Source organism: Lissotriton helveticus, chromosome 10 (assembly GCF_964261635.1).
Source record: "Lissotriton helveticus chromosome 10, aLisHel1.1, whole genome shotgun sequence".
Classification (NCBI taxonomy): Eukaryota; Metazoa; Chordata; class Amphibia; order Caudata; family Salamandridae; genus Lissotriton; species Lissotriton helveticus.
In genome coordinates, this window is record NC_136071.1 from 383,809,239 (window position 1) to 383,821,677 (window position 12,439).

General features: G+C 49.9%; 1 protein-coding gene across 1 annotated transcript in view; it reads left to right on the top strand.

The window, feature by feature from the left end:
* The window catches only part of NOS3 (nitric oxide synthase 3), a 999,469-nt gene that overhangs the window by 407,848 nt on the left and 579,182 nt on the right, over positions 1–12,439 (top strand). The window contains exon 11 of the mRNA XM_078662772.1: positions 788–867. Coding sequence (XP_078518898.1) covers positions 788–867 — 80 coding nt within the window. The remainder of the gene's footprint in view (positions 1–787; positions 868–12,439) is intronic.

The following is a 12,439-nucleotide window of genomic DNA, read 5'->3' on the forward strand; positions in this document are numbered from 1 at the left end:
AATCCATCCCAGGCCTCTTTAATCCACAACCAGACACTCCCTGCTCCTTTATCTCACTGTTGCTGGGCTCTGCTTTCTCCCTTTGTGCTGTTGTTTTTGTCTTTTTCTTCGTCCTCCTTTCCCATGTGTATATTTTTCTCCCTCTTGCTCACGGTCAATATGCTGGTCCCCAAAAATGAGTGCTGGTGGCTCCCACCACAGTGCTTAATTTGAGCCAATGGTTTCCGGTGCTCAGCACCAGCACCAGCACTTAATTGTCAACAATAGCAATTATGATGGCAGCCATACGGTGGCGCTGTTTGTATAAGTTAGAGATGAGCAGAACCGCAATTGTTTAATAATTCAGTATGCATTAAAAACAACTAATACCTGCAGTCAAAGCTATTTTTATAGCTTTGGGGGGCTGGACTAGTCTGAACTGTCACACTTGTAGCAGTGTGCTGGTTAGTAGTTGTGTTGGTTCTGTTATTGGCAATGCTGGCAGTAGTAATGGGTGGTGCAAGCTGCAGAGTCCTCCCCACTAGAGCCCATGCACTTATTTTTAACAAATTAAGCACTGCCACATATAACATAACATTCTGTAAAGATGACCGTGTCTAAAGTGCATGTTTTTCACCTCAGAGTTTTCAGTGATATCATAGACAACTCAAGCGTTGCTCTTGTTATCTATTTGATGTCAAGCAGAACCCCTTAGTGAAAAACAGGTGAAATTCACTGTTACCCACCTATAAATCTATATTTGCTAAAACAACCAATTAATTTGAAATGTTTTCATATCTGCTTCCAGCCGGATCCCTGGCGGACCCACACCTGGAAAGAGCCAAACAGCGCCATCACCCGGAAGAAGACATTCAAGGAGGTGGCAAAGTAAGTACATCACAACTCTTTTAGGATGCGATTCACAAAAAATATTTACATCAGCACCTGCATGTTTGGAACATATTATGGATGCACATTTCTGAATTCCAGGAATTCACAAAGGGTTCCACCAGCAAGCCTGGAAACTTGCAGCAGTCAGAGGTTTTCAGGCAAACTTATTGAAAACATTTATGATTTTTCATCAATCGTCCATACATAGGCATATTCCACATGTGTGAATTTATACAGTGTACAATTGCTTAGGGGGAAATGATTTCCCATGTGTGCAATTGATTTCCACTGGGAAATATTTTTCCCATCCGTTCGCTATGCCCGCAGCATTTGAAGGTGTTCTCAATAAATTCCCAGCTTGGAATGGGATTTACTACTGCCCTTCACAGGGGTAAATCTATGACCATTTCCAGAGTGAGAATAGGCTAGCAAGGTGTTTGTGAATAGCCACAAACTAGCGAACTTGTGGGTGTGCACAGAATATCCAGATCTTCCCCACCCAATAATGCCCATTGCCTTCTCCTTGGGATAGACTTGAACAAAAACTTTGTGTTAGTAGATTTTTTAGGGGAGTAAAAGCAATTCTACGTGTGGTTTACTCAGCTAAAAAAGAAGTGCTCTTTAAGCGTGTAAACGAAACTCACAGGCATAAATAATTTCGTGAATCAGTTTCTTAGTGTCAGTTATTCCTCCTCTCACAGTCCTACATGCTAAGTATTAAATCAAGTGATACATAAAACAAGTTTGCCTACAAAATATGACATTCATTTTGCTTTTGAGACTGCCCTTCAGATAAAATCTTTTTTCAAGTTGTGTCCTGGGTCTGAACATTGGGGGGATTACATTGGGGGTGAATGAGAGGCTGCCGGTGGCGGGTTCACCGCCATCGGAAGGCCTTTTCCGCCCGCCATATCAGGATGGCAGGCGGTGTGCCTGGCGGGTCCGACAAAGGCAATCGTTACGCATCTACAAAATTGTAAGAGTGCCTAGCAGGCACAGTCCGCCACATTTGGATGCTGCATCCCCGCCAGCTTGTCAATGGCGGTTCAGCCGTCATTGAAAGGCTGGCAGGGATGTACTTTGGGGGCCCATTGTGGATCTCCCTTGGGCAGGGGCATGTGCATTTTGCACTTGGGGGTACCTATGGTGCCCCCCTACTGTTCCCAGCACCAGGTAGTACAGGAAATGCACAACATGCATTATTAACATTGCAGCGGGTGCTGCAACCAGCAGCACCCGCTGCAATGTTATTAATGCCTTTTGCGACCGCCGTTGTGGAGGCCGCATTGTAATAGGTTGTGCGGGACCGCTGCCACATAGGCGGGCAGTCCCAAACCCCGGGACGATGGCGGACGGACTTAAGTTAGTCCGCCATCTTAATCACCCCCATAGTCTTATCAAACAAAAACTGCCATAATAGTTGTCACTTAGGTATCTACCAGTGATAAATATCTCCCTACCAAACTTGTAGCTTCTTTAAAATGACTAAATCCAGCCTGTGAGAAGTTGGCCTGATATGCAGTGCTCACTATTCTAGTGATCACTATGTATCAGTCCAAACAACCCTTATTGATGATTGGTTGTAAGTCAACCTTATAGACCAGCTATCCTAGTAGCATGGATATGAGCAGTCTAAGACTAAGACTCTAGAGGGCGTGTTAAGCCAGCTGTTTTACCATCACATTACCCCTTGAACACCAAGTGAAAGGACACCACACAAGTTGTTATGAAAATAAACAGATATTTATTTATAACAAGACTACCCTGAACTCTTTATGAGTCAGGGAGCTAAGCACATAACAAAACTCTTGAGAAAATACTTCAAGTCGCACAATTTACACAAATGCCCGAGGGGCACGGAAAACCATATATTACAAAAGTGGAATGCGAATTACTAGCAGGTAAGTAACTATTCTCATAGACTTTAGAAACGCTAGACCTACAATACTAAACCCTTAGATTAGTAGCAGGAGGCCTGTGGACGTCGTGTGCAGAGTGGGAACTCTCACGCGTAAGGCGGGAAAAAGTCTATGGAGGCTAGTAAAGACAAAGTTACTGTTCTCGGGCGAACCCGACTAGGTGGGTCGAAAACAAGGGTGGATCCGAACACTTAGAGTGTTGGACTATGCTGGAGCACCGGAGTACTCGGTTTACCTAGCCCAGGGGCTGCATAGGGTTGAAGTTACGTCGGAAACCCTCGTTGAAGAACCAGGAGCCTGAAGAAGAAGTTGCTGGCAGGCGGCCAGTGAAGAGAGTTCGTGGTGATCCAAGCCTGGATCACGGAAGAAGAAGACCTGAAAGCAGAGGGGACCAAGTTCTGAATCACTAGCCAGTGATTTAGGTGGGCACCAGAGTGGCACCGGACGAAGTCACCTCGACCAGGGGAGTGGGCGCTGCTGGGCTCTGCAGTCTCTCGGACCAGGAGGCGTTGTCGGCGACCAGGATGGAGGTGCGAGCTGTCCCACGAAGGTATCTGCTGCTGACGTCGCTGGACCCAGGATTGGGCAACAAGTCTTGGCAAATGCAAGGCCCACGCGGTGGACCTAAAATGGCGTCTTGAGTGGACCAGGAGGGTCCAGGGTGCTCCTCTGTTGGAGGGGAGCAAGGGCTAGTCTGGAGCAACCAGACCAGCAGTAGTTGTCGTCGTGGAGCGTCTTGAAGGGGCCACTAGCCAACGGGCAAGCGACCTGGACAACGCGGTGGGCAGCAAAGAGCAGAAGGGCCCCACGCAGATCTCGTGGATGCAGGGGGGCTGAACTTCGGTGCTGGAGCTGCTCAGGGTCGGGGCTTCTCTTACCCCAAAGCACTCAGTCGAGGGTCACTCGGTGGTCGTGCTGGACAAGCGTTGTGCAGTTCTGAAGATGGCCGGTCCCTCGAGGTCTCGTCGCACCCACGGATCACAGCTGGGCTGATGATGTAGGTTGAGGTCAGAGGTGCCAGGGAAGCCGGTTCTCGTCGTGCTGGAGCAGTCTTGATCCGGAGGAGAGACTGGCAACAAACCGCGATGCTTGGTTGGGCCTGCTGCTGCAGGGTGACTACTCCTTAGTCACAAGGGAGAAATCTTGAGAAGAGTCTTGAGTTCCTTCTTGTAGAAAGTAGTTTCAGGATTCAAAGATGATCTGATTTGGAAGGGGGCCAGTTCCTACCTTTATCCTGAAAAAGGGGGCTGGCACGCGACTAAGTCCTGCCCTATGGGTGGGACCAGGAGGGGGGTGGTCACACCCCTCTCCTTTGGCGGGCTTTCCCCAGGTCAGGGGCTGGAGTGCCCCTGGAACTGGTTCCAGCCGGCCTATGCATAGTGAGCACCGGGGTGCCACTTGCAGTCACCTTCCTCTAAAGCCCTGCCTACCTAGGATACACAAAATCCTGTCTGGGACGGTGCTGGCACCGCCCCTGGCAGGAAACCCTTTGTCCTTGCCCCCTGCTCTGGGAGGACTCCCAGCAGCAGGAGGGCAGACTTGTGTCTCGGTGGCAGCATCCATTTTGTGGAGCTAAGGCTATGTCTGGCTTTAACCGGGGTTACAGGTTACATACATGTCGTGTCCCTCTAGAAGGGTGGAATGCTAACCCCGTCACCAGAATTGGCGAGGGGTTAGTATTCCAATTCGTATGACACCTTACTCGACATGTTTTGATAAAGCGATGCCAGAGTTGGCATATAACCGCGAGGATTATAATGCACTTAAGAGTATAAGGTATGCGATATCATGGAAACGGGATGGATCCCGAAAGCCGCAGACAGGCTCAGCTCATGCCAGAGCACTATCTCACACGATTCCAAGCACTCTGCCTTCAGGATTGTCAAGGCCTGCCATAGGAGTGACTGATAGGAGATCTGTGTGTCCATTTAGGTTTAGATATAGGAATACTATATCTAAAGCAAAGGGTGAGTACACCACCTTGCCCCCAGCTGTCAAGCAGCCAGTTGTGTCTGTTTGGTTAGTCAGTCCAGGGGTGGCATAATACATGCTGCAGCCCCTGGGAGACTTCTGGGTGCACCTCAGCCCTGGGTACAGGGAGTTAGAGAGGGCCCAGTGCCAATTCAGTACCTGGGTACAATTTGGAATAGAGAGAACAGCTAGGCTGTGGGTCTGATTAGCAGGGTCTGCAATCCTATGATCACCCAGATTTTTGCTTTTTGCTTCACTGGTTTACAACTGTCCCTGGCTGTGGGCCTGCTAATCAGACCCACAGCTTAGCTGTTCTCTCTATTCCAAATTGTACCCAGGTACTGAATTGGCACTGGGCCCTCTCTAACTCCCTGTACCCAGGGCTGAGGTGCACCCAGAAGTCTCCCAGGGGCTGCAGCATGTATTATGCCACCCCTGGACTGACTAACCAAACAGACACAACTGGCTGCTTGACAGCTGGGGGCAAGGTGGTGTACTCACCCTTTGCTTTAGATATAGTATTCCTATATCTAAACCTAAATGGACACACAGATCTCCTATCAGTCACTCCTATGGCAGGCCTTGACAATCCTGAAGGCAGAGTGCTTGGAATCGTGTGAGATAGTGCTCTGGCATGAGCTGAGCCTGTCTGCGGCTTTCGGGATCCATCCCTTAGCCGTTTCCATGATATCGCATACCATATACTCTTAAGTGCATTACAATCCTCGCGATTATATGCCAACTCTGGTATCGCTTTATCAAAACATGTCGAGTAAGGTGTCATGCGAATTGGAATACTAACCCCTCGCCAATTCTGGCGACGGGGTTAGCATTCCACCCTTCTAGAGGGACACGACATGCATGTAACCTGTAACCCCGGTTAAAGTCAGACATAGCCTTAGCTCCACAAAATGGATGCTGCCACCGAGACACAAGTCTGCCCTCCTGCTGCTGGGAGTCCTCCCAGAGCAGGAGGCAAGGACAAAGGGTTTCCTGCCAGCGGCGGTGCCAGCACCGTCCCAGACAGGATTTTGTGTATCCTAGGTAGGCAGGGCTTTAGAGGAAGGTGACTGCAAGTGGCACCCCGGTGCTCACTATGCATAGGCCGGCTGGAACCAGTTCCAGGGGCACTCCAGCCCCTGACCTGGGGAAAGCCCGCCAAAGGAGAGGGGTGTAACCACCCCCCTCCTGGTCCCACCCATAGGGCAGGACTTAGTCGCGTGCCAGCCCCCTTTTTCAGGATAAAGGTAGGAACTGGCCCCCTTCCAAATCAGATCATCTTTGAATCCTGAAACTACTTTCTACAAGAAGGAACTCAAGACTCTTCTCAAGATTTCTCCCTTGTGACTAAGGAGTAGTCACCCTGCAGCAGCAGGCACCAACCAAGCATCGCGGTTTGTTGCCAGTCTCTCCTCCGGATCAAGACTGCTCCAGCACGACGAGAACCGGCTTCCCTGGCACCTCTGACCTCAACCTACATCATCAGCCCAGCTGTGATCCGTGGGTGCGACGAGACCTCGAGGGACCGGCCATCTTCAGAACTGCACGACGCTTGTCCAGCACGACCACCGAGTGACCCTCGACTGAGTGCTTTGGGGTAAGAGAAGCCCCGACCCTGAGCAGCTCCAGCACCGAAGTTCAGCCCCCCTGCATCCACGAGATCTGCGTGGGGCCCTTCTGCTCTTTGCTGCCCACCGCGTTGTCCAGGTCGCTTGCCCGTTGGCTAGTGGCCCCTTCACGACGCTCCACGACGACAACTACTGCTGGTCTGGTTGCTCCAGACTAGCCCTTGCTCCCCTCCAACAGAGGAGCACCCTGGACCCTCCTGGTCCACTCAAGACGCCATTTTAGGTCCACCGCGTGGGCCTTGCATTTGCCAAGACTTGTTGCCCAATCCTGGGTCCAGCGACGTCAGCAGCAGATACCTTCGTGGGACCGCTCGCACCTCCATCCTGGTCGCCGACAACGCCTCCTGGTCCGAGAGACTGCAGAGCCCAGCAGCGCCCACTCCCCTGGTCGAGGTGACTTCGTCCGGTGCCACTCTGGTGCCCACCTAAATCACTGGCTAGTGATTCAGAACTTGGTCCCCTCTGCTTTCAGGTCTTCTTCTTCCCTGATCCAGGCTTGGATCACCACGAACTCTCTTCACTGGCCGCCTGCCAGCAACTTCTTCTTCAGGCTCCTGGTTCTTCAACGAGGTTTTCCGACGTAACTTCAACCCTATGCAGCCGCAGCCCCTGGGCTAGGTAACCCAAGTACTCCGGTGCTTCAGCATAGTCCAACACCCTAAGTGTTCGGATCCACTCCCGTTTTCGACCCACCTAGTCGGGTTCGCTCGAGAACAGTAACTTTGTCTTTACTAGCCTCCATAGACTTTTTCCCGCCTTACGCGTGAGAGTTCCCACTCTGCACACGACGTCCACAGGCCCCCTGCATCTAATCTAAGTGTTTAGAATTGTAGGCCAAGCGATTCCTAAGTCTATGAGAATAGTTACTTACCTGCTAGTAATTCACATTCCACTTTTGTAATATATGGTTTTTCGTGCCCCTAGGGCATTTGTGTAAATTGTGCGACTTAAAGTAGTTTCTCAAGAGTTTTGTTATGTGCTTAGCTCCCTGACTCATAAAGAGTTCAGGGTAGTCTTGTTATAAATAAATATCTGTTTATTTTCATAACAACTTGTGTGGTGTCCTTTCACTTGGTGTTCAAGGGGTAATGTGATGGTAAAACAGCTGGCTTAACACGCCCTCTAGAGTCTTAGCCTCAGACTGCTCGTATCCATGCTACTAGGATAGCTGGTCTATAAGGTTGACTTACAACCAATCATCAATAAGGGTTGTTTGGACTGATACATAGTGATCACTAGAATAGTGAGCACTGCATATCAGGCCAACTTCTCACATTGGTGAGCAGCGGTTGGGATTTGAGCTTGCTGTTGGTTTACCACACATATCCTAAGAATATCATTTGAAAGTTCACATAAGTACTAAAGGTACATATAACTTAGCTTAGAATACTCTGAGTTCTACTGAACCAGCTGTTGTAGCTCCTAGGGCCTAGCACACCCTAAACTACAACTCTAGCAAGGGATCAGTAGGCAAACAAATAGTGTAGGTAAGTGCACCACTTACACCTCACTAGAAAAGCATGTCTAACCATGGAGAGTCCACTGAGACTCCCCTGGTAAGCATTGACCCTCCACAGGTCACTTCAAGATATGCAGCTCTCAGTTTCCAGGAGATGAGACAAGTGTGTACCTCCAGGAAACTGAAACAGGGGTCTAACCCCACCATTCCCTTTCTAATAGGCCTCTTAGAGACCTATGATGCGAGAAAGATTTCTCAGCTAGATGGGAATATGCCAGCCTTAGAGGGTACCACTGGGGATCCAGACCTCCTTGACACTGACAAAGCAGTCGAGGAGGAGGATCCTTAGGAACTCTCTGGGGATGAGGCAGACAAAGGTCTTGAGGTAGTCAGAAGGCTAACTAGGGCCAACTTAGACTTGCTTGGGCTAGGATCTGGGGGCCCCCCAGTACTGACCCTAAGTAGGCCTAACCTTGGAGTTAGGAGAGATAGATCTCTTTCTAGGGACTCCAGTAGATCTCTGCACTCTAATGCCTCTTCTCAGAGGAGGAGGAACTCTCCCCAGAGGAGATTGACTTCCCCTCAGAGAATGGAGCATGAAGCTAGGATGAGACAGGCTACTCTGAGGATTGAAAGGGAAGAACTTGCCCTGGCCAAAGAAAAGCTTGCCTTTGCTAGAGAGCAGCAGATGAGTGGGTTAGCTCCCACTGGTGGCAGCAATCTCCCAAGAGAAAAAGAGAAGGGTTTAGATACTAAACACCTGACAAAGATAGTGCCCCCCTTTAAGCAAGGGGATGACATCCAGAAATGGATGGCTGCTTTGGAGAGGTCCTGCACTGTGCAGTGCATTCCCCAAAGTCAGTGGGCAGCTATACTGTGGCTCTCCTTTGATGGCAAAGGTAGAGATAAGCTACTCACTACAAGAGTGGAGGATGCTAACAATTACCAGGTCCTGAAGAATACACTGGTTGATGGGTTTGGCTTAACAACTGACCAGTACAGGTTGCTGTTCAGAGACACCCAGAAAACTCAGTCTCAGGACTGGTCTGACTTTGTGGATTGTGCCACTAAGGCTTTGGAGGGCTGGTTGCTGGGTAGCAAGGTTACTGATTACACAGGATTGTATAATCTTATGATGAGAGAACAGATTTTAAATAACTGTCAGAACCAGTTGTTGCACCAGCACCTTGTTGATTCAGATCTGACCTCTCCCCAAGAATTGGGAAAGAAGGCAGACAAATGGGTCAGGACAAGGATCAAGCAGAACCAGAACCAGAACCAGGGTGGTCAGAAGAAAGCAGACCAGAAGGGTAATACTAAGAGTGAACAAAATGACCAGAAGTCTTCGACAGGTCCCCAACAAACCAAAGAGGGTGGGGGTCAGGCTTCACAGCAGAAAAAGAAGACTCCAGAAGGCCAGTCAAAAAGGTGGTGCCAGTACTGTAAAAGTAAATCTCGCTGGTTTAGTGAGTGCACCAAAAGAGGAGGGCAACCTCCTACCACTACAGCCCCTAAGGCAACTGCACCCCCTAGTACAGTCAGTAGTGGCAGTGCTCCTCCCAAGGCATTAGTTGGGTTAACCTTGGGAACTGAGGGGTCTGGCAACTTAGTTGGCACACTCACTCAGGCTGTCCTTGTCTGTACAGGGGATGTAGATATATCCCCTGACACAAGTCCCAATACTTTGGGCAAATACAGGCAGACACCTTTGATAAATGGAAAAATGGCTCAGGCCTACAGGGACACTTGTGCCAGTGTCACAATGGTGACACCTAACTTTGTGGACCCTGGACAGATCATGCTAGGTCCAGAGTACCTAGTGACCAATGCCAGCAATGTCACTACCCACCATAGTATGGCAATTGTTGATTTCTCCTGGGGAGGGGTAAGTGGCCCAAAGAAGGTTGTGGTTAGTTCAGACCTCCCTGTAGAATGTCTGTTGGGCAATGATTTGGAAACATCCCTATGGTCAGAAGTGGAGCAGAGGATTCACATGGAAATGTTAGGCTTGCCAGCACATGTGCTTGCTGTGACTAGGTCACAGGCAAAGAAATGCCCCACTGAACAGGTGCTGGATCCTGGAACAATGGACCAGACACCTCCCAAGAGAAGGAGCAGTAGGGTTAAGGCATTGCCTTCCCCCTTGCCCCAGGTTGAGGATCAAGTCTCTGAGGAGGCTGATCTCAAAGAACTGAAGGAAACTGAGCCTAAAGAACTTGAACCTGATCAGGTTGAGTTTCTGGGCTCAGGGGGACCCTCCAGAGCAGACCTGGGTAAGGCACAGTTGGACTGCCCCTCACTTGAACCCCTCAGACAGCAGGCTGCTGCTGAGGCTGCTGGGAATGCCACAGGTACCCACAAGGTATACTGGGATGATGGACTCCTCTACTCTGAGTCAAGAGACCCCAAGCCTGGTGCAACCAGGAGGCTGGTCATCCCCTTGTCTCAGAGAGGTTTCCTTCTTACCTTGGCCCATGAAATTCCCCTTGCAGGTCACTTAGGCCAGAACAAGACGTGGGACAGACTTGTCACACACTTTCACTGGCCCCACATGAATGAGGATACCAAGGAGTTTTGCCGCTCCTGTGTCACCTGCCAAGCCAGTGGTAAGTCAGGTGGCCCAACAAAGGCCCCCCTCATACCACTACCTGTGGTGGGGGTACCCTTTGAAAGAGTGGGGATTGACATTGTTGGTCCAATGGAACCCCAGACAGCATCAGGGCACAAGTTTATACTGGTGATAGTGGACCATGCCACCAGGTACCCTGAAGCTATTCCCCTTAGGACCACTACAGCACCTGTTGTGGCAAGAGCCCTAATTGGAGTGTTCTCCAGAGTGGGCTTCCCTAAGGAGGTTGTCTCTGACAGAGGTACAAACTTCATGTCAGGATATCTGACTGCAATGTGGAAGGAATGTGGTGTCAACTACAAGTTCACTACACCCTATCACCCACAGTGCAATGGGCTTGTTGAGAGATTCAACAGGACCCTAAAAGGGATGATTCATGGACTACCTGAACCTCTTAGGAGAAGATGGGATGTCCTGATACCCTGCCTCTTGTTTGCTTACAGAGAGGTTCCACAGAAGGGGGTTGGCTACAGCCCTTTTGAGCTTCTGTTTGGGCATCCTGTAAGAGGACCCCTTTGTTTGGTAAAGGAAGGATGGGAGAGACCTCTCAAAAAGCCTGGAACAAACATTGTGGACTATGTACTTGGTCTCCGCTCCAGGATGGCTGAGTATATGGAAAAGGCATCTAAAAACCTTGAGGCCAGCCAAGAACTCCAAAAAGCTTGGCATGACCAAAAGGCTGTCCTGACTGTGTACAAGCCTGGACAGAAGGTGTGGGTGCTGGAGCCAGTGGCCCCAGCAGCACTCAAAGACAAATGGTCTGGGCCCCACACAATCATTGAGCAAAAGGGAGAGGTCACCTACCTGGTGGACCTTGGAACCCCCAGGAGCCCCCTCAGGGTGCTCCATGTGAACAGGCTCAAGGCATATGTTGACAGGAAGGACATGAGCTTGCTCATGGCCACAGATGAGGGACAGGAGGAAGAGAGTGACCCTCTCCCAGACCTGCTCACTCAGAATCCTGATGATGGGTCAGTAGATGGTGTTGTCTTTTGTGGCAGCCTCTCTGAGCATCAGCAACAGGATTGTAGACAAGTTCTGCAATCCTTCAGACATATGTTCTCTCTGACACCCAGCCAAACTGATTGGTGCACCCATGAAGTTGACACTGGAGACAGTCTGCCTGTCAAGAGTAAAATCTACAGACAGCCTGATTATGTCAGAGACTGCATCAAGACAGAAGTGCAGAAAATGTTGGAGCTGGGAGTCATTGAGCCCTCACATAGCCCTTGGGCTAGCCCAGTAGTTCTAGTGCCAAAACCTCACACCCAGGGTGGTAAGAAAGAGATGAGGTTTTGCGTAGACTACAGAGGACTCAATGCAGTCACTAAGACTGATGCCCACCCAATCCCAAGAGCAGATGAGCTTATTGATAGATTGGCTTCTGCCAACTACTTAAGCACATTTGATCTGACAGCTGGGTATTGGCAAATCAGGTTAGCTGAGGAGGCCAAGCCCAAGACAGCATTTTCTACCCCTGGTGGGCATTATCAATTTGTGGTAATGCCCTTTGGTTTGAAAAATGCACCTGCCACCTTCCAAAGGCTGGTGAATCAAGTTCTCACTGGGTTGGATGACTTCTGTGCAGCATATCTTGATGATATAGCTGTCTTTAGTTCCACCTGGGAGGATCACCTGGTCCACCTGAGGAAAGTGTTAGAGGCTCTGCAAAAGGCAGGCCTCACTATCAAGGCCACCAAGTACCAGATAGGGCAGACACAGGTTGTATACCTGGGCCACCTTGTAGGTGGAGGCCAGGTTCAGCCATTGGAGAGCAAGATACAGGCCATCCAGGACTGGGCTCCTCCAACCACCCAGACTCAGGTTCGAGCTTTCTTGGGCCTGACTGGTTACTATAGGAAATTTGTCAAGAATTATGGGTCCATTGTGACACCACTTAATGACCTGACAAGCAAGAAGATGCCAAAGAAAGTTCAGTGGACAGCAAGCTGTCAGAAAGCAT